At 37.4% G+C, this 27186-nt stretch overlaps 1 protein-coding gene across 1 annotated transcript in view; it reads right to left on the bottom strand.

The window, feature by feature from the left end:
• The window catches only part of LOC112391316 (iron-sulfur protein NUBPL-like), a 180055-nt gene extending 153370 nt beyond the window's left edge, over window positions 1–26685 (bottom strand). Inside the window, exons 1-3 of the mRNA XM_024732642.1 lie at window positions 26578–26685; window positions 25857–26004; window positions 22344–22378 (exon numbers count right to left, since the gene is read on the bottom strand). Coding sequence (XP_024588410.1) covers window positions 22344–22378; window positions 25857–26004; window positions 26578–26685 — 291 coding nt within the window. The remainder of the gene's footprint in view (window positions 1–22343; window positions 22379–25856; window positions 26005–26577) is intronic.
• Between the last annotated feature and the right edge of the window lie 501 nt (window positions 26686–27186).

A 27186-nucleotide genomic window follows, 5' to 3' on the forward strand; every position in this document is an offset into this window, starting at 1 on the left:
ACTAGCAAACAGAATCCAACAGCACATTAAAAGGATCATACACCATGATCAAGTGGGGTTTATTCCAGGAATGCAAGGATTCCTCAGTATGTGCAAAACAATCAATATGATACACCATATCAACAAATTGAAGGAAAAAAACCAATGATCATCTCAATAGATGGAGAAACAGCTTTCGACAAAATTCAACACCAATTTATGATAAAAACCCAGGGAAAAGACGTACAGAAACAAACCCAAAACAATTAATAAAATGGTAATAAGAACATACATATTGATAACTACCCTAAATGTAATTGGTTTAAATGCTCCAACCAAAACACACAGACTGGCTGAATGGACACAAAAACAAGACCTGTATATATGCTGTCTACAAGAGACCCACTTCAGACCTAGGGACACATCCAGACTGAAAATGAAGGGATGGAAAAAGATATTCCATGCAAATGGAAATCAAAAGAAGGCTGGAGTAGCAATTCTCATATCAGACAGAGTAGACTTTAAAATGAAGACTATTACAAGAGACAAGAAGGACACTACATAGTGATCAAGGGATCGATCCAAGAAGAAGATATAACAATTGTAAATATTTATGCACCCAACATAGGAGCACCTCAATACATAAGGCAAATGCTAACAGCCATAAAAGGGGAAATCGACAGTAACACAATCATAGTAGGGGACGTTAACCCCACACTTTCACCAATGGACAGATCATCCAAAATGAAAATAAATAAGGAAACACAAGCTTTAAATGATACATTAAACAAGATGGACTTAATTGATATTTATAGGACACTCCATCCAAAAACAACAGAATACACATTTTTCTCAAGTGCTCATGGAACATTCTCCAGGATAGATCATATCTTGGGTCACAAATCAAGCCTTGGTAAATTTAAGAAAACTGAAATTGTATCAAGTATCTTTTCTGACCACAACGCCATGAGACTAGATATCAATTACAGGAAAAGATCTGTAAAAAATACAAACACATGGAGGCTAAACAATACACTACTTAATAATGAAGTGATCACTGAAGAAATCAAAGAGGAAATAAAAAAATACCTAGAAACAAATGACAATGGAGACACAACGACCCAAAACCTATGGGATGCAGCAAAAGCAGTTCTAAGGGGGAAGTTTATAGCAATACAAGCCCACCTTAAGAAGCAGGAAACATCTCGAATAAACAACCTAACCTTGCACCTCAAGCAATTAGAGAAAGAAGAACAAAAAAACCCCAAAGCTAGCAGAAGGAAAGAAATCATAAAAATCAGATCAGAAATAAATGAAAAAAAAATGAAGGAAACAATAGCAAAGATCAATAAAACTAAAAGCTGGTTCTTTGAGAATATAAGCAAAATTGATAAACCATTAGCCAGACTCATCAAGAAAAAAAGAGAGAAGACCCAAATCAACAGAATTAGAAATGAATAAAGAGAAGGAACAACTGATACGGCAGAAATACAAAGATCATGAGAGACTACCAGAAGCAAATGTATGCCAATAAAATGGACAACCTGGAAGAAATGGACATATTCTTAGAAAAGCACAACCTTCCGAGACTGAACCAGGAAGTAACAGAATATATAAACAGACCAATCACAAGCATGACATTGAGACTGTGATTAAAAATCTTCCAACACATAAAAGCCCAGGACCAGATGGCTTCATAGGCAAATTCTATAAAACATTTACAGAACAGCTAACACCTATCCTTCTCGAACTCTTCTAAAATATAGCAGAGGGAGGAACACTCTCAAACTCAGTCTACGAGGCCACCATCACCATGATACCAAAACCAGACAAAGATGTCACAAAAAAAGAGAACTATAGGCCAATATCACTTATGAACATAGATGTAAAAGTCCTCAACAAAATATTAGCAAACAGAATCCAACAGCACATTAAAAGGATCATACACCATGATCAAGTGGGGTTTATTCCAGGAATGCAAGGATTCCTCAGTATGTGCAAAACAATCAATGTGATACACCATATCAACAAATTGAAGGAAAAAAACCAATGATCATCTCAATAGATGGAGAAACAGCTTTCGACAAAATTCAACACCAATTTATGATAAAAACCCTCCAGAAAGTAGGCATAGAGGGAACTTACCTCAACATAATAAAGGCCATATATGACAAAGCCACAGCCAAAAGAGAAACGCAAATCAAAACTACAATGAGGTATCACCTCACACCAGTCAGAACGGCCACCATCTACAAACAATAAATGCTGGAGAGCGTGTGGAGAATAGGGAACCCTCCTGTGTTGTTAGTGGGAATGTAAATTGATACAGCCACTATGGAGAACAGTATGGAGGTTCCTTAAAAAACTAAAAATAGGACTACCATACTACTCAGCAATCCTACTACTGGGCATATACCCTGAGAAAACCATAATTCAAAAAAAGTCATGTACCACAATGTTCATTGCAGCTCTATTTACAATAGCCAGGACATGGAAGCAACCTAAGGGTCCATCATCAGATGAATGGATAAAGAAGATGTGGTACATATATACAATGGAATATTACACAACCACTGAAGTAAATGAAACTGAGTTATTAGAGAGCTGGATGGACATAGAGTCTGTCATACAGAGTGAAGTATGTCAGAAAGAGAAAAACAAATACTTTATGCTAACACATATATATGGAATCTAAAAAAAAAATGGTTCTGAAAAACCTAGGGGCAGGACAGGAATAAAGATGCAGACATAGAGAATGGACTTGAGGACACACAGTGGGAAGGGTAAGCTGGGACAAAGTGAGAGAGTGGCATGGACATATATACACTACCAAATGTAAAATAGATAGCTAGTGGGAAGCAGCCATATAGCACATGGAGATCAGCTTGGTGCTTTGTGACCACCTAAAGGGGTGGTATAGGGAGGGTGGGAGGGAGATGAAAAAGGGAGGAGATATGGGGATATACGTATATGTATAGCTGATTCACTTTGTTATACAGCAGAAACTAATACCCCATTGTAAAGCAATTATACTGCAATAAAGATGTTAAAAAAAAAAAAAGTCTCCAACTCAGGAAATACCACTACCATCCACACAGTTGCTAAACCAAAACCAAGGAACCTAAAAAGAAATATAATTCTGGGACTTCCCTGGCAGTCCAGTGGTTAAGACTCCATGCCTCCACTGCAGGGGGTGTGGGTTCGATCCCTGGTCAGGAAACTAATAAGATCCCACATGCTGCGCGGTGCAGCTTAAGAAAAAAAAGCACATAAATAAAGGTTTCTATATTTAAAAAATAAAAAAAGAAATAAAATTCTGATACATGCTATAATATGGATTAACCTTAAAAATATTATGCTAAGTGAAATAAGTCAGAGATAAGAGGACAAATATTGTAGGACTCTACCTATATGAGATACCTAGAATAGTCAAATAGAAAACCAAAGTAGAATGGTATGGGCTCCCTGGTGCCTCAGTGGTTAACAATCCGCCTGCCAATGCAGGGGACACAGGTTCGAGCCCTGGTCCGGGAAGATCCCACATGCCGCAGAGCAACTAAACCCGTGTGCCACAACTACTGAGTCTGTACTCTAGAACCCGCGAGCCACAACTACTGAAGCCCATGTGCCACAACTACTGAAGTCCGCGTGCCTAGAGCCCGTGCTGCGCAACAAGAGAAGCCCCCACAATGAGAAGCCCACGCACCGCAACTAAGAGTAGCCCTCACTCGCCACAACTAGAGAAAGCCCACACAGCAACAAAGACCCAACACAGCCAAAAATAAATTAATTTTTTTTTTAAGTATAATGGTAGTTGCCATGCGCTAGCGATTGGGGGGGAGGGGGCGTGGCGAGGAACGAGGAGTTATTGTTTAATGGATGCAGTTTTGGTTTGGGATGATGAAATAGTTCTGGGGATGGGTTTGGAACCTTTTTTTTTTTTTTTTTTTCAACGAACCTGTGTCCTCTACATGCGCAGGCGGACTCTCAACCACTACGCCACCAGGGAAGCCCTGGAACCTAAGTATTTATATCACTACCTCCACCACCAACGTAGATGCCAGTCCAAGTTACCGTCTTTAGCCTAAACTCCTGCATTAGCTACTAGCAAGTCTCCCTGCTTCCACTGTTATTCCCCTACAGTCTAGGCTCTACAGTGCAGCCAGATCCTTCTAAAAATTAAGTAAGATCACATAACTACCCTGGTTTAAAAATCCACATCATACCCAGAAAAAAAGTCCAAATTTCCACCATGGCTTATAAGGCTACATGACATGCCCCTGCCTACCTCTCCCCTGGTCCACTCTAGTCACACTGACCTTCCTCCTATTCTTTAAACAATCCAAGTTGAATCCACCTCAGGGTTTTTGATCTTCCCCTGGCCCAATTTCTCAATTCATTGTGGTCTCTGCTCTAACATCTTCAGAAAGCCTCTTCCTGACAACCCTATCTAAAACAGCACCTCCCATCACTTTCTATTTCCTTACACTGCTGTGTAGTCTTTCATAACTCTTACTACTACCTAAAAGTATATGTTTATTTATTATACCTCTTCCACCAGACTGTAAACTCCTTAAACTCAGAAACTTGGACTTTTTTACCATTATATCTCCAGGACCCAGAAAAGTACCTAGTACATGATAAGTACTTAGTAAATACTTGAGCAAATGAATGAAAGTATCTCTATTTGTAGAAGCACCGAGTATTATATCCCTCATTTTCCTTTTTTTTTTAATATTTATTTATTTGGCTGCACCAGGTCTTAGTTGCAGCACACGAGACCTTCGTTGCCACATGTAGGATCTTCGTTGCACCATGTGGGATCTTTAGTTGCAGCATGCAGGATCTTTTAGTTGCAGCATGCAGGATCTTAGTTGCAGCATGTAGAATCTAGTTTCCCGACCAGGGATCAAACCTGGGCCCCCTGCACTGGGAGCTCGGAGTCCCAGCCACGGGACCACCAGAGAAGTCCCTACCCCTCATTTTCATATCATACAGATAGACTTTATTGAACATTAAAGGAAATCATGTTATTTGAAACAATCAAGAGGAGCCTCAACCATCCAAGTTACCATTTTACATTTTTGATCGGAATCAGACCTTGAAAATGGAACAATGCAGTCAGTGTGGCTCACAACACAAAACTCTTCTATCAATGTGAATTTCACCTCAGTTTCTAAAATTAACTGATTTTTTTTTAAAGGCTCTTCTATTAGCATTAGGTAAGTCCCCAGACAGTTTCTGCTCAGATCTTCCTCCTCTGTTCACCAGTCCCCCACTGAGGAAATATGACTGTCAAAGCTCAGACTTCTAAAGATTATCATAAATATAAAGCTCTTCCTAAATTTAGCTACATATTGATCATTTCAGATGATGTATTACATGTCTATAATATCTGAATACTTAATTACCTTAATTGCTCACAGATGCTTTTAACTTTTATGTCTCTGACACCATAACTTAAACCACATTTCACTTGGCAATGGTATGATATAACAATACTCATACAAGTCCCTCTCCATCACTAAGCAGGTAAATGGAAATTTAGCATTTGTTGTTCTATTGCATATATAAGCATAGAGGCCAAAAGACAAAATCACAAACCAATGGAATTATGCCCATCCAAAATGAGAATTTTCATTAATGTTTCTTGGCCAGAATACTCTTCAGCTACATAGAATGTTTTAAATAGCCTAACAGAAATAGGATACAGATACCCTATTCTCCCTTTAGTAAGCTGTATTTTTAATCATTTTTAAAGAAAATACATATGTGGAGAATAGGATTACAATTGTTGGTTATCTTTTATTTAAGCCACCCCAAATAGCCCAAAGGATAGGACTAGATAGAGCTTTGGTCAGTTTCCATGGTGACTGGCAAAGAGCCCCATCACATTCCAGATAACATTCCAGCACAAATTTGAGAGCAAGACTGTTCCAGTGTTTGGAGAAACCTTATGTGTCTTATTCTACTCAGGTAAAATCTAAACAGAGAGCAACCCTATCTCCATGCAGGGCATCTAGGATGCCTTCCAAGACTACCTGAGTACTTTCCTACCTTAATTTCAGAATGTTACATTGTTTAAGAGCCACAGGCAGTAAACCAACTAGTCATTTATTGCTCTTACAAAATCCCAGCTTGTTATCTGTCCTGACAATAATAAAATCATCTTTTAAAGGAACAGTAGGATAGAGCTCTTCCTTCCAGCTCAGTTGAAAAATAGGTGGTTGTACTTTATTACTCAAGTAGAAAATGCTGCCTGCTCTCTTTAAGTGGCCATTTCAGACGTTTATAGACGTACAAAAGAGACTTATGTCCTTTTGGAAGACAAGAGAGGAGAGAGACTTTCTGAAGAAGCTTCTTAAGGATAACAGCTAAAGAACTATTTAAAACAGCAATCCATTTTCTGTAAAGTTGATTGATGTGGTTAATTTGGCAAGGCATTTGAGAGATGAAGGAGGAAGCAAGAACACAGTGAGAGGTTCAAGCTTGTAATTATTTTGTCTTATTACACCAACAAGAAATAAAGACTCTTTAAAAGTTTTTCCCTTTCATCTGAATGCTCATTGACCCATTTCTGCAGAGCAGTGCTAACCCCAGCCCTTTCACACAGTGCAACTGCCAAACGTAAACTATCACACGTTCCTGACCAAAAAGAAATAGGCTGGAAAAAATCTGTAATGTGAAATATTGCAAGGCCGAAACTGAAGCTTTAAAATGCCACAATCGAAAACAATACTGTTCTGATTTCAACTTTGTTCTCATAGTTTTTAACCTCATCAAAGCTTCTTTTAAATCTAATCCTTGCTCACTTCCCTAAATTTTCTGGCACACAATAATAATATTTCAAGTATAAGTTTTTTGGTTTTGTTGTATATGTTTTAACTGAAATAAAATGTCGATACACAGAATGTAAACTCCCTCACTTCAAAGCTTCTCTAAGCATAACTCTCCCAAGGCAAAAATGTCTCCCTGGTAATTTTATAAACATTTTAGAAAGCCCAGTAACTCATTCAAACCTTTAGAGAATTCCACCAAAGTGTAATCTGTTTTCAATCACCTAGCAAGCATTTACTGAGTACATAATGATAGGCCAAGCAATAGTGGCAGATGGTTTAAGACATAGTCCCTGACCTTGTGGAAGCTATGGTCATTCTAATGGCAGGAGATAAACATATGAACTAATGAGGAAGAAGTGACATTATTTGAAGCCACTAAGAAGGCTTCAGAGAGGAAGTGATTGCCAACATGAGACCTGAAGAATGAAAGGAACTGGGCAAAGAAAGCAAGGAAGACAGTTAATGCAAAGGAGCAGCTGAAGCAAAGCCAACTGCAGAGTGGAAATTTAGGTAGACCCAACCTTTAAGAAATAAATTAAGCAATTTGGACATAGACCTGTATGCATTAAGAACTATCCTACAATCAATGTAAGGAATCATTATTTAATTCAAGGTGGGAAAGATTATATAGACCAATTAAGAGGTTTCCTCTAAGTGAAAGGTAATAAAATTCTTACCTAAGTTCATGATAATGGAGAAAAGGAGACATTTCTCAAATTTAAAAAGGCCAGCACTTAGTAACTGATATATAAAAGTGAGTGGGTTTGGAGAAATGAAAGAAAAGGATAATATCAAGGTTTTTAAGTAGGACACCAACAGATCTGGTGTGATGTTTTTAAAACACGGCCACATATTTACTAATACCCCTCCCATTATGAAGTGAGGTCTATGTCTCCTCCCCCTTGAATCTGGGAAGGCACGTGAGTCCTTCAATCCAGAACCCAGCCTGACTACCAAGGCTAGGTCACAAAAGGCCATACAGCTTCCTCCTTATTCAATGGGACATTAACTCTCGAAGCCCTGAGCCACCATGTAAGAAGTCCAACTGCACTGAGGTGAGGAACGCTGTGAAGAAGCCCTTGCAATATGGAGAGGCCATGTAAAGGCACTCCAATTAACAATCCCAGCTAAGCTCAGCCTTCAAATCATCCCAGTCCAAGTACCAAGCATGTGAGTGAGAAGCCCCAGATAATTCCAGTTCTTAGCCATTTCTGTCTTTCCTGGTGAAGCCCCAAACATCATAGAACAAAGACAAGCCATCCCGGCTGTGCTCTGTCCAGAATCTTGTCCCATAGAATCTGTGAGCAAAATAAAATCGTTGTTGCTTTATATGACTAAGTTTAGGGTAGTTTGCTACACATCAATAGATAACTGAAATGGGTAATGGTAACATATAAGTGAATTATCAAAGAATACAGGAACAGGCGGTTTAGAAGAGGAAGAAAATTATGTGGTTCCATTTCGATGATTTAAATCTGACATATCTGTAGAACACCAAATGGAGATGTTGAGCAAACTACTGAAAATAAGGGTCTGGATCTTTAAAAAGAGATAGATGAAGAAGCAGTATATGAAGACAAAGGGAAGACATGTAAGTATGAGGGAAAAAAATTTTAAATATAGGAATGGAGCAATATGCAAAGTTAGAGAGGAAACTGAAAGGGTCAGAGAAAGAGAGAAGAATCAAGAGAATGATGTAAAAGCCAGACAAAGATTCTCTAAGAAGTCAGCCCCTGTGGTCAGCAGTATCAAATGTGGGAGGAAATCAAGTAGAATCAAGCAATTTGGACAGAGAATATATATTTGGTGGATAGCTGGTAACTACAAGAGGAAATTCAACAGCATGGTAATAAGAAGTCAAATTACAGAAGTCTAGAAATAAATGAGAATTGGGTAAACTGACACAGCCAGTGTAGACTATCCTCTCAAATATGGCTATAATGGGAAAGTCAGAGGGGGCAGAAGCTTGAGGGGACACAGGGGCTAAAGAAGATCTGCTGATTCATTCATTCACCTAACAAAGACACATTTATATTTCTCAGTGTGTATGAGTAAGATGAGTAGACCTCTAGACCAAGGGGAAGGAATTAGTAATGATAAACTGAAGATAACCAAAAGGAATGAATGAGCCAAATCCTAGGATCAAGAGTTCAGGTAGAAGTTTTGGGTCTGAAATCACTTTCTCTGATGCAGGAGGGGAAGGAGGTCATGATGACCATAGAAAGATACACTTGATAGAGGGAGAGAATAGTAAGTAAGTTACCAATGAAAAGTCCATTTTTCACCTTGAATAGGAGGCAAGACCATGTGCTGGGAGTGAAGAAACTGGAATGTGGTAGACAGCTTGAAAATGGGAAAGATTTGGACGAGCATCTGTGGTAAATGAGAAAAGAAGCAGACTGGAGACAAGTCAAGGCATACAGAGATCCTGCCTCCAACTGAAATGACAGTCTCCCAAACAAGCACTCAGGCTGTAAATTAACTAAGATGAGGACAGGGGCAGGGCTTTTTCAGCTCTGTATCCCCATGTCAAGCAAAGCACCTAGGAGATGACAGGCCCTCAACAAATGTTTGATGAATGAATGAATGAACAAACCTATATATGAAGGAATAAGATAAAAGTACTTCATTGGAAACCTATTCATTCTTTTCATTGATTACAAACTGATAATTCCCCACGAATGTATGTATGAATATGTGTAGCTATTACAATTATCAAATATTTGCAAGAAAAGTCATTATACGTAAATTTATTTATAACTGTTATAAATAAATCCATTTCTTATCCTAAAAGAAATTCTTAGTTTTAATAAAGACTTTTGCTCTAGTTACAAATGTATCTTCGGAGTCTCTCTCCTCAGTAAATGTCAAAATTTGTGAATTCAAATTCACTTATAAAACACACTTCTTACCAAGAATTACTTTTGAACTGAAGAACAAAAAGGAGCAAAAATAACGATTTTGCAATTGTTCCTTCTGGATCTCTCGCCCTAGTTTCCCCTCTAGCTTTAAAATAGCTATACTTTAAACACTAATGGTGTACCCTTCCTCCAAAATGGCTAACCATAATAACAAAACATTTTTTCATAAGAAATGTATAATACTACCAAGCTATGATAAAAACATTAAGAACAGGTTGCTTTAATATAGAGTTATTCCTCTACAACACTGGCATTAAAGAAATATGAGCCCAATCTTACAAACTTAAGCTAAATAGTATTCATCAGGATTTCCCATCAATTGTGAGAAACAGTTTCATCCATATTTAACCCAAATTCACATCGTAACTAATATTCCAGATTATAATAATGTGTCCAGGCTGGCATTTGGAGTACTAGAACAGCTTAATAAGAGGAGCTCTTATTGGCACTTACTATGTGCCAGACACTGTGCTAAGTGCTTTATATGCACTATCTCCTTTAATACTCACAGCCTTAAGAGGTAGGTACAGGCAAAAGTTATATGGTTTGCAAAAGGCAGAGCCAGAATCAAGCCCAGGTCTGTTTGATATCAAAAAGCTAGAATGTTAACTGCTATACACATAACTATTAATGAAGAAAATCACAGTGTTTTTTTTTTTGGGGGGGGGTTGTTTGTTTGTTTAATCACAGTGTTTTAAGTGGCAGTACATAACATGTTCTGTTCCCAAGATCACTGAACTTTTCAAAAACCAAAACCTAAATCTTGAACTAAAACTTCCCAGTTTTTCCTAACACAATCACAGAACTTCAAAGGCTTAAGATAATCTTAATTATGTTTAAAGAGCCATTCATAATAATTTGTGAAAAAGAGCAGTACATCTGCAAAGAATAAGTATAAAGACATTACGTGATCATGGGGAAAAAATAAATATTTTGAGATAAACATCAATGGAAAAAACTAACCAAAGAAACACAAACTCTTTAAAGATAATACTACTTTCTTTTCCATCTTTCAGTCCAATTAAAATTCTACTTAATGATGCATTCTAGCAAAGAAGAATAAGTAAAAACTTAAAATAAGTTTTTGTTAAAATAGTCAAGTAAGTAAAATGCCTATCCACTTTTATTTTGAGATATTACTTGCAAAAAGATTTTATTTAGCTACAATACTAAAAGTGACTTAGAACTTACTATGTATCAGCCATTGTGCTAAGCACTTCACATTATCCCACTTAGATTTTAATTTCACTTGCTCAGGGGAAAAAAAGACATAATTTAGCATTGAACAAACGATAGATAGCTTATCCAACACTTAGAATCTACCACATATATGAAATATATAAGTATATATATTCACAACCACTCTTCACTTAACACGTTCCACTCTCATTACCAGCATTTACCAAGAGCCTACTATATACCATCACTGGACTAGGCACTGAGGATAAAAAAAGGGAACAAGACTAACAGCATTGGCCCTAAAAGGTTCACAGACTAGCACAGGAGTTAAAAAAGTAAACAAACCTCTAAAATAATGTGGGAAGTACTAGTCCTTTCCTCAAAGCATCATAGCAGAGAAAATGGAGAGCAAGAATCACCTCATAGAAGATCCATAAAAAGGGTCTGAATAAGACAGTGGCATTAAGGAATTAAATAAGAAGACATATTCTAGAAAGCTTTGAGTGCTAGAAGCAGCAGTAACAGGTGACTGATTTGGAGGTGGGAGGGAACAACATGACCCTCATAGGACAAAGACAGTTATAGGAAAGAAGAGATTGGTTCTACACATGCTGAGTTTGAATGTTTGTAAAGCATTCAAGCGTACATCTACAGTAGATGAGAGAGCCAGGTCTGGCACCCAGGAGAGATATCCAGGCTGCTGATGCATTTGGAATCCAGGGCACATGGGTAGTAACTGGGGCAGTGGGAAAAGATGAGATTACTGGATAGAGTTTAAAATAAGAAAAGGGCCAAGTAGAATCATGGAGCACACTATCTTTTAAGAAACAGGAAAAGAACAGTGTGCAGGCCACCAAGCCACAAGAAGCCCTCGCATCCCACAGCACTCCTCAAAAACCAAAGCTAAACAAAACAAAACTTTGCACTCACATACTATTAAACCCATCTATGCACGCAAATCATCCATGTAGCAAACATTTGTTGTCTATTTCCTAAGTCATAAATCACTGTGCTAGCTGCTAAGGATAGCCAAGAATGAAGACGACACAGTTCTGAATCATAAGAATCTAGACAACATAGGAGTGGTATAACAAGTAGGTTAAGAGCACAGGATCTAGGCTGCATTCAAACCTGGCTCTGCCATTTACTTCCTGGGTGAGCTTGGGCAAAATACTTAGCCTCCAGGTGCTTCTGCTTCTTATCTAAGACAGGGATCATAATAGTATCTATTCCTATATGGTTGCTATGAAGAATAAAAGAATTAAGAACCATGTCATGAGGAACAGTGCTTGACATATTATAAATGTTCAATAAATGTTAGTTTTATTATTTGTTATTATAAAAACGGCCAGAATGGCTACATGGGTATATAATAATAGTAACAATAAATAGTGCTATTGGATTTCACAAGATGGAAAAAAGACCCTCACTTGGAGGGAATTCAGGGGAGCACTTCACTAAGCTGCCTCTCAGGGTAAGGCTAGCTCATACAGTGCTTCTGTGTGAATTAGAAAGCAGTCTGTGGGTGCACATGAAGAGGAGGGTAGCCCGGATTTCTGTCATCACTCAATTCCCTTGACAAGTACTCTTGGGCAGGATATAACCAGCATAGCCATACATGGCAGCCTGGAGGATAGGACGTGTAAAGCTGAAGAAGTAGTAGAGAACGCTCCAGTAGAAACACAGAAGAAAGGCTGTGAGCTATCAAGAACATAATATATCCAAGCCCAAACTGGCAACAGCAAGTAACCCTGACTTGCTAGAGCACAGGGACCATTTAGAAGAGCTGAAGATAAACCCAGAAAGGTGGATGGGAGCCAGATCATAGAGGATCTTGAATCCCAGCAAAGGCATTCAGCAGTGACTCTGAGTGGGGAGAAAATGAGGTTCCAGTGGTGCTTAAGTAAGAGTAATCTGGCATTATGTACTGAATGGATTTGAGCTTGGGCAGGTAAGAGGTCACTGCAGTGGTCTGCTGGTCTGTGAGTCCCTCAAAGGGGCTTATTCATTTCTATGTCTTATTCATTTCTAAATCCTCCAAAGTAGCAAAGTGCTTGGGAAGGAGCAGGCACTCAATAACTGTCTGAGGTATAATTCAATGAATGAGCCAAAAAGAAGTAATGTGACCCTTAATTTGGGAACAGTGAAAATAGAAAGATACATATTGGAAAAATATTGCAGAGACTAAAAAAGTTTATTTGCTGGCTGATGAAATGTGACAAGGATTAGGGCAGAATCAATAAGACTGTAAAACTGATAAATACTAAGTACACTGCATTACAGGGTTCTGTGAGAGGCAAATACAATTATGTTCACGAACATGCTCTATGAAAAAAGACTGCTTTTCTCTGGAATAAAAGTTAGTCACCTTAGACAGAAACACTATTACATTTGACCTTGAACACAGCTCATCACTTTAAGACATTTATCTTCCCCTTGTCTTTACTAGATTATAAAAACTTTAAGAGTACACAGTGTGTCTACTCTGTTATAAAGCACAATAAAACCTTATTAAGTATTACTTTAATTTACACTTACCCACAGGAGAAACTATTATTAAACCTAATTCAGCTATAAACTACCAAAATACACAAACACAGACATACACAGAGATATATACACATATAATTATATATACACACACAAAACACTGTTTTGTGAATGTAGTCTTAGTAGGCATGTTTACTTTTCTTTATACCCAGGGTGTCTGGCAATGAGTGTTACAGGCACTCAATAAATGTCTGTTGAACTAAAATGAACAGAAATAAATTGACTTAGGAATCTCACAGAACTTATCAGTAGTTTCTGGTGACCTTTACCTTTCCCTCTCCAGCTTCAGCACGCTTCTCACTGTTTATTAAATTTATACTGTAGAAAAATGAGATCCATAATAAAGGTGGTTAAGAAGACAGAAAAAAGAAAAACTAAAATATATGACTGTCAATATGTATGACCAGTGGGTATGCCAGTAAATGTTTAACAATGGCCCAAGGTGAGGAGGGGAGTCTAATTTTCAGTATTTTCCGATTTCTATGGTTTAAATACTCCCACCATGGCCTATTTCAAGTTAACAACATGATATCAACTGGTTTGCAAAATTCTTGGAAATTTAACAATCAGCTCTCAGAACAAGCATGAGCCAGCTCCAACATACCATGGGATATAATATTTAGATGCATGGCACACATGACATAATTCCAAATTCTTCTCTGCAATACTACCTTCTACATCCTCAAAGGAAAGTACAAAGGGCAAGGAAAAGGCAAGGAAAACCCACACCCTACTCCTATAAGGCCTTTACCTCCATCTACAAAGTAGTCTTCTTTTCAACTGGCATATGATCCAGCACAGAAATTCCTTTAGCCTAGGCCAGTGACACCCAAACTTTTTTGATCATGCACCCCAATCAGTAAAAAATGTTTAGGTATACAACCTCAATATACGTTAAGATATCTGTTGGTATTTATTATTAGAGCTACTATACTAATTTAGTATAAATTAATGAGTATATACAAAAACATAAATTTTAAAAGATAAAAATTAATAAAAAGAAAAATTTCCACGTGTGCTCACTCCCTCTTGCGAGAGCACCAGAATCACAACTAACTGCTAAACAATCATCGACAGGAAGACACTGGAACTCACCAAAAAAGATACCCCATATCCAAAGACAAGGGAGCAGCCACAATGAGATGGTAGGAGGGGTGCAATCACAGTAAAATCAAATCCCATAACTGCTGGGTGGGTGACTCACGGACTAGAGAACACATACTACAGAAGTCCACCCACTAGAGTGAAGGTTCTGAGCCCCACGTATGGCTTCCCAAGCTGGGGGTCTGGCAATGGGAGGCGGAATTCCTAGAGAATCAGACTTGGAAGGCTAGGGGGATTTGATTGCAGGACTTCAACAGGACTGGGGGAAACAGAGACTCCACTCTTGGAGGGCATGCCCAAAGCAGTGTGCACATCGGGACCCAGGGGAAGGAGCAGTGACCCCACAGGAGACAGAACCAGACCTAGCTGCTAGTGTTGGAGGGTCTCCTGCAGAGGTGGGGGGAGGCTGTGGCTCACCTCAGAGACAAGGACACTGGCAGCAGAAGTTCTGGGAAGTAGCCCTTGAGTGGGCCCTCCTGGAGTCCGCCATTAGCCCCACAAAAGAGCCAGGTAGGCTCCAGTGCTGGGTCGCCTCAGGCCAAACAACCAACAGGGAGTGAACCCAGCTCCACCCATCAGCACACAAGGGGATTAAAGTTTTACTGAGCTCTGCCAACCAGATCGACACCCAGCTCTACCCACCACCAGTCCCTCCCATCAGGAAGCTTGCTTCTTAGATAGCCTCATCCACCAGAGGGCAGACAGCAGAAGCAAGAAGAACTACAATTCCGCAGCCTGTGGAATGAAAACCACATTCACAGAAAGATAAACAAAATGAAAAGGCAGAGGACTATGTACCAGATGAAAAAACAAGATAAAACCCCAGAAAAACAACTAAATGAAGTGGAGATAGGCAACCTTCCAGAAAAAGAATTCAGAACAATGATAGTGAAGATGATAGAGGACCTCAGAAAAAGAATGGAGGCAAAGATCAAGAAGATGCAAGAAATGTTTAACAAAGACCCAGAAGGATTAAAGAACAAACAGAGATAAGCACTACAATAATTGAAATGAAAAACACACTAGAAAGAATCAATAGCAGAATAACTGGGGCAAAAGAACGAGTAAGTGACCGGGAAGACAGAATGGTGGAATTTACTGTCGTGGAACAAAATAAAGAAAAAATAATGCAAAGAAATGAAGACAGCCTAAGAGACCTCTGAGACAACATTAAAGGCAATAACATTCGCAATATAGGGGTCCCAGAAGGAAGAGAGAGAGAGAAAGGACCTGAGAAAATATTTGAAGAGATTATACTCGAAAAATTCCCTAACACGGGAAATAGCCACCCAAGTCCAGGAAGTGCAGAGAGTCCCAGGCAGGATAAACCAAAGGAGAAACATGCCGAAACACATAGTAATCAAATTGACAAAAATTAAAGACAAAGAAAAATTATTGAAAGCAACAAGGGAAAAATGACAACATACAAGGGAACTCCCATAAGGTTAACAGCAAATTTCTCAGCAGAAACTCTACAAGCCAGAAGGGAGTGGTAGGACATATTTAAAGTGATGTAAGGGAAAAACCTACAACGAGAATTACTCTACCCAGCAAGGATCTCATTCAGATTTTGCTGGGTAGAGTAAAATTTCTCTATGCAGAAATCAAAAGCTTTACAGACAAGCAAAAGCTAAGAGAATTCAGCACCACCAAACCAGCTCTACAACACATGCTAAAGGAACCTCTCCAAGTGGGAAACACAAGAGAAGAAAAGGACCTATAAAAACAAACCCATAACAATTAAGAAAATGGTAATAGAAACATACATATCAATAACCTTAAACGTGAATGGATTAAATGCTCCAACCAAAAGACACAGGCCTCACTGAATGGATAAAAAGACAAGACCCATGTATATAGTGTCTACAAGAGACCCACTTCAGACCTAGGGACACACACAGACTGAAAGTGAGGGGAGGGAAAAAAGATATTCCATGAAAATGCAAATCAAAGCTGGAGTAGCAATACTCATATCAGATAAAATAGACTTTAAAATAAAATATGTTACAAGAGACAAGGAAGGACACTACATAATGATCAAGGGATCAATCCAAGAAGAAGATATAACAAATAAAAATACATATGCACCCAACATAGGAGCACCTCAATACATAAGGAAACTGCTAACAGCTATAAAAGAGGAAATTGACAGTAACACAATAATAGTGAGGGACTTTAACTCCTCACTTGCACCAATGGACAGATCACCCAGACAGAAAATTAATAAGGAAACACAAGCTTTAAATGACATAACAGACCAGATAGAGTTAATTGATATTTATAGGACATTCCATGCAAAAACAGATTACACTCTCTTCTCAAGTGCACACGGAACATTCTCCAGGATAGATCACATCTTGGGTCACAAATCAAGCCTCGGTAAATTTTAAAAAACTGAAATCATATCAAGCACCTTTCCAACCACAATGCTATGAGATTAGAAATAAATTACAGGCAGAAAATACGTAAAAACCACAATCACATGGAGGCTAAACAATACATTCCTAAATAACCAAGAGATCACTATAGATATCAAAGAGGAAATCAAAAAATACCTAGAGACAAATGACAACGAAAACACGATGATCCAAAACCTATGGGATGCAGCAAAACCAGTTCTAAGAGGGAAGTTTATAGCAATACAATCCTACCTCAAGAAACAATAAAAATCTCAAATAAACAATCAAACCTTACACCTAAACAAACTAGACAAAGAAAAATAAACAAAACCCGAGTTAGTAGAAGGAAAGAAATCATAAAGATCAGAGCAGAAATAAATGAAATAGAAACAAAGAAAACTATAGCAAAGATCAATTAAACTAAAACCTGCTTCCTTGAGAAGATAAAATTGATAAACCTTTAGCCAGACTCATCAAGAAAAAGAGGGAGAGGACTCAAATCAATAAAATTAGAAATGAAAAAGGAGAAGTTACAACGGACACCCCAGATATACAAAGGATCCTAAGACACTACTAAAAGCAACTCTATGCCAATAAAATGGACAACCTGGAAGAAACGGAACCAGGAAGAAACAGAAAATATAAACAGACCAATCACAAGCACTGAAATTGAAATTATGATTAAAAATCTTCCAACAAACAAAAGTCCAGGACCAGGTGGCTTCACAGGTGAATTCTACCAAACATTTAGAGAAGAACTAACACCAATCCTCTTCAAACTCTTCCAAAAAATTGCAGAGGAAGGAACACTCCCAAACTCATTCTATGAGGCCACCATCACCCTGACACCAAAACAAGACAGAGATACTACAAAAAGAGAAAATTACGGACCAACATCACTGATGAATAGAGATGCAAAAATCCTCAACAAAATACTAGCAAACAGAATCCAACAACACATTAAAAGGATCATACACCATGATCAAGCAGGATTTATGCTGGGATGTAAGGATTCTTCAATATATGCAAATCAATCAATGTGATACACCATATTAACAAATCGAAGAATAAAAACCACATGATCATCTCAGTAGATGCAGAAAAAGCTTTTGACAAAATTCAACACCCATCTATGATAAAAACTCTCCAGAAAGTGGGCAGAGAGGGAACCTACTACAACATAATAAAGGCCATAAATGAAAAATCCACAGCAAACATCATTCTCAATGGTGAAAAACTGAAAGCATTTCCTCTAAGATCAGAAACAAGACAAGGATGTCCACTCGTGCCACTATTACTCAACATAGTTTTGGAAGTCCTAGCCACAGCAATCAGAGAAGAAAAAGAAATAAAAGGAATACAAATTGGAAAAGAAGAAATAAAACTGTCACTGTTTGCAGCTGACATGATACTATACATAGAGAATCCTAAAGATGCTACCAGAAAACAGAAAAGCTGCTCAACATCACTAATTATTAGAGAAATGCAAATCAAAACTACAGTAAGGTATCACCTCATACCAGTTAGAATGGGCATCATCAGAAAATCTACAAACAGTAAATGCTGGAGAGGGTGTGGAGAAAAGGGAACCCTCTTGCACTGTTGGTGGGAATGTAAATTGATACAGCCACTATGGAGAAGTGTATCGAGTTCCTTAAAAAACTAAAAATAGAATTACCATATGAGCCAGCAATCCCACTACTGGGCATATACCCAGAGAGAAAACCATAATTCAAAAGGCACATGCACCCCAGTGTTCATTGCAGCACTATGTACAATAGCCAGGACATGGAAGCAACCTAAATGCCCATCGACAGACAAATGGATAAAGAAGATGTGGTACATATATAATAGAACATTATTCAGCTATTAAATGGAAAGAAATTGGGTCATTTGTAGAGACGTGGATGCATCTAGAGACTGTCAAACAGAGTGAAGTTAAGTCACAAAGAGAAAAACAAATATCGTATATTAACACATATGTGTGGAACCTAGAAAAATGGTACAGATGAACCGGTTTGAAGGTAGAAATAGAGACACAGGTGTAGAGAACAAATGTATGGACACCAAAGGGGGAAAGTGGCAGGGGGTGGGAGTGGTGGTGGGATGAATGGGGAGATTGGGATTGACATGTATACACTAATATGTATAAAATGGATAACTAATAAGAACCTGCTGTATAAAAACAAATAAATAAAACAAAATTTAAAAATTAAAAAAAAAAGAAAAGATAAATTTCCCTTCTACATTCCAATGGCCTATCTTGCATACCCCTTGGGGTTTACATAACCCAGTTTAGAGATCATAAGGCCAACATTAAAAGTAAAATGAATAACTTCCTAGACCTGTTTCCCCTAGACCAACAAATTAATCTTATTAGATCTTCCCACTCCAATGCTGAAAAGGGGCAAGCACCAACCCAAGGAAAATAGGAGAAAAGGGTGAGCAAGGTCTTTGGCAAAGTTGGCCTAAGCACATGGAAGCAACCTAACTGTCCATCAACAACCACCTAGAGGGGTGGTATAGGGAGGGTTAGGAGGGAGGCTCAAGAAGGAGGGGATATGCGGATATATGTATACATGTAGCTGATTCACTTTGTTATACAGCAGAAACTAACACGACATTGTAAAACAATTATACTCCAATAAAAATGTAAAAAAACAAAAGTTGGCCTAAGGGTAAGCAGGTCAGCGACCCCTCTTACAATATAAGCTCCATGCAATTAAGACTCCATGGGAATGAATCACTAGATCAGCTCCAAAGACACCATCCTAACTGGAGGTTTTCAGCCCATAAAGCAACATACCCTAGTACCATGTCCCAATAAATGTCCTTGGACATAAGCCATCTATATATATCAGCTCAGGCAATGAGAAGGGCTTGGAGGAACCTTGAGTTTTCCCTGAAGACCAAACATGTCCTCGAAATAAGTGTAATATTAACAACATCTTAAGTTGGGCAATACAGATTATAAGACTGCCAGATACATATAAATCATATATTTATATATGATTTATCTTCTTTTCTATACACAGGCAGTCCTCTGGCAGATCACAGTTTAAGCCAAACATGCTGCTCCCAAATAAAAACACTATTAATCAAGTATACATGCTGTATAAAAGTGATCTTTCCTAAGTATATATAGATTAAGAGGACAAGACAGTAGCCAATTGTAAAACACTGTATGATGTCGGATTATCTTTGAGTTCCATAGCATGCTGCTCAAATTTCCTGGCTATCTTCTTTTTAATTTCTAAACTAACTTTGTTACAAAATATCAAGAAATGAAAAAAAAAAAAACCTTCATCTGGATAACAGAATACTTAAGCCCTTTCTAAAGTAGATTTTACAAACATATTTAAAAACACTTAAGGACACTAAAATGCTTTCTGAAAAGCTGGCCCAGGGAAAAACATTGCTTTTCCTTCCTTGTTGCTTATTTCCCTGTCATACATCTAAAGCATTAAATATGAAGCTGACCATCCCTGCTCCCTGAAAGGGAAAAAAAAAGAAAAAAGAAAAAAAAAATCTGAGCTACCATCTCATCAAAACTAGCAACATCTAACATGAAGGAATCAACCCCTTTTTAACTATTCTTTTCATCCTTTGATTGCTTCTTATATAATTACTTCGCATTGTCTTAAGAATCAAAGCTTTGGCTGAAATGATAACCAAATTAAAAGATCCCCACACCTATGAATTTATTTACCTTCTCATCCATTGAATTTTCCTTGTTTCCTCCCTTCTTTAAGGAAGATGGGGTCCCTTCTCCAAGATAACTAAGTACTCTAATAAAAACTATTTTTTAAAAAGTATTACTGGCGGGACTTCCCTTGCCGTCCAGTGGTTAGGACTCTGAGTTTCCACTCCAGGGGTCAATGGTTCGATCCCTGGTTGGGGAACTAAGATCCCGCATGCTGCAGGGCGCAGCCAAGAAAAAAATATATTACTGGCTTTTATTTCAATAAGGTTGCCTAATCATACATGAATATCTCTCTTCCAAATTCCCATTGAAACAAGAGGAAAAAATAGCTTAAAACTAAATTAAAAATATAATCACAGTAGAAAACAAAACAGGATGCCATCAGCAATTTAGAGTTTTAAAAAACAATACATCCATGGTTCTGAAACTTTAGCATGCATCAAAATCATCTAGAGGGCTGATTAAAACAAGACTGTAGGACTCCACCTTCAGGGTTTCTGATTCAGTAGGTCTGGGGCTCAAGATTTTGTATGTTTAACAAGTTCCCAGGTGATGCTGATTCTGCTGGTCTGAGGACCACATTATAAGAACCACCATGCTAAGTAAATAGAGATCATTAAAAGAAACATTTTTTATTAATTCTAATTAGCATCCTCAGAGAGACTCAAACAAATGGTGCAACCTTTTTTTTTTTTTTAAGTGGATAGCAATTGGAAAATAAAACAGTTCTGGAAAACTGGAAAAAATATCATTTCCAAATTAAAAATAAAAATTGGAAGGGCTAAATAACAACTACAACCCAATATAGCAGTGTGGAAAATGGTCTAAGACATCTTCCAAAACACAGAGCAAAAGACAAGGAGATGGAAAACATGAGAGAAAAATTAACAAGCATGAAGGGTCAATATCTACCTAATAGGTTTCTGGAGAAAGAACAAACACATCACAAAAAGTAATCAATGAAGAAATTCTCCCTGAGCTGAAAAAGACTCAAGCCTTGTACTGCTTGGCCAATTTCCAAACAGGTAAAAAAAATGTAAAGCCAACAACCAGACACATAATCTAAACTTAAAAGACATAAAGAAAACTCTTAAAAGCTCTAAAAGGAAAAACACAGGTTATTACAAAGCAATATAAATCAGACTAGCATCAGACATCTCATTAGCATGCTAGAAGAAAATGGAATATTGTTTTCAAGGTTCAGAGAGGAAATTATTGTAAACCTGGAATTCTACATCTAGTCAAACTATGATATATTAAGGCAAAATAAAGACATCTTCAGAAATTTAAGAACTAAGAAAATTGACTTCCTGTATCAGTTTCCCATTCCTACTGTAAGAAATTATCACAGAAGTTCAAAATAGGTTTCAATGAGCTAGAATTAAGGTGCTGAGAGGATTACATACCTTTTGGAGGCTCTAAGGAAAAAGCCATTTCCTTGGCTTCTAGAGGCTGCCTGAATTCCTTGACTAGTGGTCCCCTTCCATGTTCATCATCATTATTAAATATAACCAGTACTTATGGCAGATTTTTGAGTTCCTTAAAGACATGCAAATGACTAGAGCTACACTATATGCCCAACAGAGTAAACGAAAAACATCAGTATGCTCTTAATCATTGCCTTAAGAAACATTTTAATAAATTAGTATTTCTATTAATAAACACCTACCGAATCATTCGCTGATAAAGCAAGTGCAAGGTTCACTGTAAGAAACAAAAAAGTAATTAAATTTAGTAACTTTCCTTCTACTAAAATTCATTGTCTTTTAATATGTTCAATGTAACAACCAAGGCAAATAAAGTTTTAATATATCTCCATTATAAAAAACAAGGACATGGAGAGAATACAGAAAGTAAAAAACACAAAAAAGAAAGTAACATTTCAACATAAACAGTAGATGTCTGCCCCCAAATTATCACTTTAATTAATCCATTTATTATCTGTTACAATTGTATTTAAATAATCCAAGTTATTTTTAAATGATGTTAATGGTATATATCATTCAATTATTTTCAAAAATATATTTTGAGGAAAAATTACCTACTTTTTAATAAATAAAAATGGATGTGATCCTATTGCTTTTTAAAAATAAATGCTGGTAATGCAGGAATTCCAAATATCTAACTCACAAATACCCACGTAAATGAAAGGTTGGACCAGAGAGCAGAGGGAAGAAAGGAAGGTAAAAGGCAAGGCAGTGAAACATTTTCCCAAAAGTGCCTATTGTTAGTGAATCTCAAAGACATAAAGGGGGAAAGCAGTAGTCTCCAAAACCACCTTTAGCCCAGAAATAAGGATATGCTACATCTGAGATGAAAAAGAGGTTCAAAAGTAACACATTCCCAAAACTGATAAATAAATAGACCCTCATACTGTGGATCACAATTCCTTACAGAACAGTGTTATAAATGATGCCGATATTGTTTCCTTTAAAGTATTTAAGAGCATAAACTTTCAAGGATGACCTGGTTCAAACCCCAGTTTCACCACTCTCTGTTTTATAATCTTGAGTAGAATATTTTACCCCAAGCCTGTTTCTTTCTCTATAAAATGAGGTCCTATTTCATAACTGTTGTGAGAATTAAATCAAATACTGTACGTATTATAGTATTATGTCTAAGGCATGGCACTTGACAAATTAATTTTTATAAATTATAAAATAATTCTGAATTTCAGGTTAAACATAATCCAACTTTTAGGCAGAAACTTTTAGAGAGTAATTCATTTTAATGTGAGGGTCTTTCTGCATTTACACAATAGAATCACAGAGCATGCCTGTATTAATCACATGTCATCATTTTAATCCAAAATATCTCCAGCATACATATTCAAATAGGAAGTATTCTGAGATAGTTTGGAACAGGAATAAATACATATAATGGAAAGAAATAGAATACCAACAGAGTTACATAGAAATAATCTATTTCTAAGGCTTATGTATGCAGATAGAGCTGTTATGAAACAATATAGGCCAATTATTTGGGACAAGTGGTATGATGCTAACAAAGAAAAAAACGCAAGGAAGGGACACTTACTGAAGCACTTATGTGTCAAACACTGTACATTTTCTCATATATTTTCCTGTCTAACTGCTGTCACATTCCATGGTAACAGACGATCTTACAACCAAAAACAATAAACAATTTGTTTTACACAAGTGCTAGCCTACAGACCCAACAAATTATATTGCACAAAACCCAAAGAACTTATAGCTATTATCACGAAAACACTTTCCATCTTTAACCAGTCCAAGCAAACACAGAGCTTGCAAAAGGATTCACACCACTCAATACAGGTAAATGTACTCTGAATTTTCAAAACACAAGTAGAGGTGGATTCTAGAACCAAAAACTAAGAGCTTCCAAATTTTAAAAACAAAATACCAAATAGGTGGATTGTAGATCCTTAAGAAAGAAAGCCAAAATGTGTAGGATATAGCATAAATTCATTAAGAACAATCACTAGCTAATTATTTTTAATAATAACATAGTATCTATCAAATAGTATATCAGGGGTCTATCATAACTACAATACTTAGTAAATCTTAATTTCTTCAAAACATCTGAAAAACTCTTCCACAATTACATTCAGGTCAAAATGGGAAAAAACTGAGCTAATAACACTATACAGTTGGATTTGTAGCTGGCTGTACAACTATAAAACGGCTGCATCTAGGAATTACCAAATATGGCTTTGAGTCAAGACACAAGATCTCTAGTGAAAGTCACAGAACTCTGTACCTGGCCCTTTTTATTTGGAAATGTCATTGGTTTCAATGGAACTAAGGAATTTTAAGGTACATATATGCCCCAACTTTAGGTTACTATCTGAGAAAAAGAAAAAAATTTAGAGATCTTAGGGGGGCGGGGCAAGATGGAGTAGGTAATTAAGAGGTCCAAACTACTAAGTATAAAATAAATAAGCTACAAGGAAATATTGTACAACACAGGGAATATATCCAATATTTTATAATAACTATAAATCGGCTATATAACCTTTAAAAATTGTACACTATGTTGTACACCTGAAACTTATATAATATTGTACATCAGCTACACTTCAATTTAAAAAAAATGCAGAAATTTGAGTCAAAAGCTAAAAAAAAAAATACATACATAAACGATCTTTAACAGCGCAGAACTGTGCCAAAATTAACAAAATGAAATAAGGATGGTTACTTTTTTTAAATCAACTGCAAAAAAGATAGGTTGGATAAGACCTGAATTAAGCCATTCCTATTAAAATGATTGAAAATTTTAAATGAGGCAACAATAAGGCTTGAGAGCTTTATGACTCCAAATTAATAATACAAGTTGCCTCTGTTGAGTTGAATTGGGAGGAGGGGAGTTACCTTTTTACATTATTACCCTGAAAATTTTTGTTAGAAATAAAAAGTTTCTTTTGAAGACATCTGGGAATACCTGGTCATTAGTCTTGGATGGTAACTCTTCTATTTCTGGGGGCACTTCTTTTATGGGTTCTGAAAGCAGCATTTCAGTCACAATGAAATCTATAATCAATTTTTAAAAGCCACCAAAAAACAAATTCTCTGCTCCAGTATATTAATATAAAAGATAAAAAGCTTAAAAGATATTTTAAATAATTAAAACATTTTCAAATATTAGATCTATGTTGACTTTATAAATGCTGAAAATTATATTATGGTTAAATGAAAATAAGCCACAGTAATGTAAACAATCTCATTGCAACTACTTAGCTATGTGTACACTGAAAAAGACTAGAAAAGAACGTCAAAGAACAGAAATAAATTTAGTGTTAAACTTACTAAATGTTTAATGATAATAATAACAGCAACCAAATATAGAGTACTTACTATGTATGAGACAGTGGGCTAAGTAGTCAGCTTGTTTAATTAATTTGCATAACCATCCTATGAAAAAGATTATAATCATTGCCATTTTACAGTTAAGTAAACTGAAGATGTAATGGGCAACCTGACCACCTTTTCCTCAGTTAAGGAGTCAAAGACCTGGCTACATATCTAGTTTTGTCTAACTCCAAAATCTAAGCTCCCAATCACTACCAACTCCTCATCCTAAGGAAGCAGCTGTTAGGAACTTCACAAATACTTTTTTAAGAACAAAACTATAATTTTAATATCGTGCACTTGCCAGTTGGCATAAAGTCCTAATCAAGATGATAATTAATATCCTATAATACCTGCTGTAGTAGACTTTCCAACTCCACCCTTTCCAGAAGCCACAACTATAACTTGTTTAACACCGTCTATTGGTTTCTGCTTTGGAAGTCCTCGAGACATGATTTGTGTTCTTCTTTGTTTTAGGGTCTCACTCTCAGCACCAGAGAACTTAAGAAGAAGAAAAAAAACAGTTTTAAAACAAGCCATCTCCATTATCACGCTGTAAAAGCAAAAACAATTCAGTATTTGCAATTAACAGGGCTTTCTTTTCTACTCTAATTCTGCTCATCTCCACTATTTAGGCCTTTAGTGTTATTTACCTATTGCTATTGATCACAATTGCACAGACACATTGTTTAAATTGAAATTTATTTGCCAAGATACGCAGACGTTAAAAATGGAAAGTAAGCTGCCTCTTTCCGGAGTTAAATCCTCCACGTGTTTTCCTTCTCTTTAACCTATTTTCTAAATAAACCAACACTAAGAAAACAAGTGCAAGTCACACATCCATGTTCTAACCATCTATTTTACGCCCCTCTAAGCCTCGGCCTGGTCCCACTGGGGGCCCGCCTGTAAAGTGAGGACGTCCAGAACTGGGGTCTCACTGAGCCGCCAAGTGGGCGGGTGCCCACGAGGCAGTGAAGTTTGTCCTCGGCAAGAGGCAATTGCAGAGCACCCGCAGCCCTGGCGCCCCAGCGTCTCGGACCCGCCCGCCTCCACCTGCTCTGCAGCACCACGGACCTGGCGCCCCCAAACCAACACTCGGCCTCCCCCAAGCGGGACACAGGCCCCGCCGCAGCCCCGAAGCGACGCGCCCCCCAAAAGCAGCAAACGCCGCCAAGTCCCCATGACGCAGAATGCTGCGTTGAGCCCAACCCGGAAACCGTCGCGGCAAGCGCTGGGTGATGACGTCACATGGCAACGCTCGGCTTCCTCTCCTTAACGACTAGCCTCCTTTGAGTTTCTTCAACACAGGAATACAACTTGTTGTCGTGATCTCGTCTGTAGCCAGGTACAAACATTTTACAGCGTTTTACCAAATGTTTGCGAAGCATTTTCACGTACCTCCTCTAATCTGGCCCTCACAGGAGTTCGGGAGTAGGTAGGTAGGAGACTTTTACTAGGATCCTCTTTTCATAGGTAAGAAAACTGAGACTTAGAAAGTTTAGAAAACTGACCCAACTGAGAAGTAGGAAATGGTGGAAGTTAAAAATGACCCCAGGCGTTCTCACAGCGCAGAATATAGTCACTTAAACACTGCCACTGTTAAGGATTTTATCTTTTTTTTTTCCCCCTGAGTGATCTACAGTAATAGTCGGCTTTGTGTTGACATTTACTGCTGTGTTGCTG

This window comes from Neophocaena asiaeorientalis, unplaced genomic scaffold (assembly GCF_003031525.2).
Source record: "Neophocaena asiaeorientalis asiaeorientalis breed wild unplaced genomic scaffold, Neophocaena_asiaeorientalis_V1.1 scaffold216, whole genome shotgun sequence".
Taxonomy (NCBI): Eukaryota; Metazoa; Chordata; class Mammalia; order Artiodactyla; family Phocoenidae; genus Neophocaena; species Neophocaena asiaeorientalis.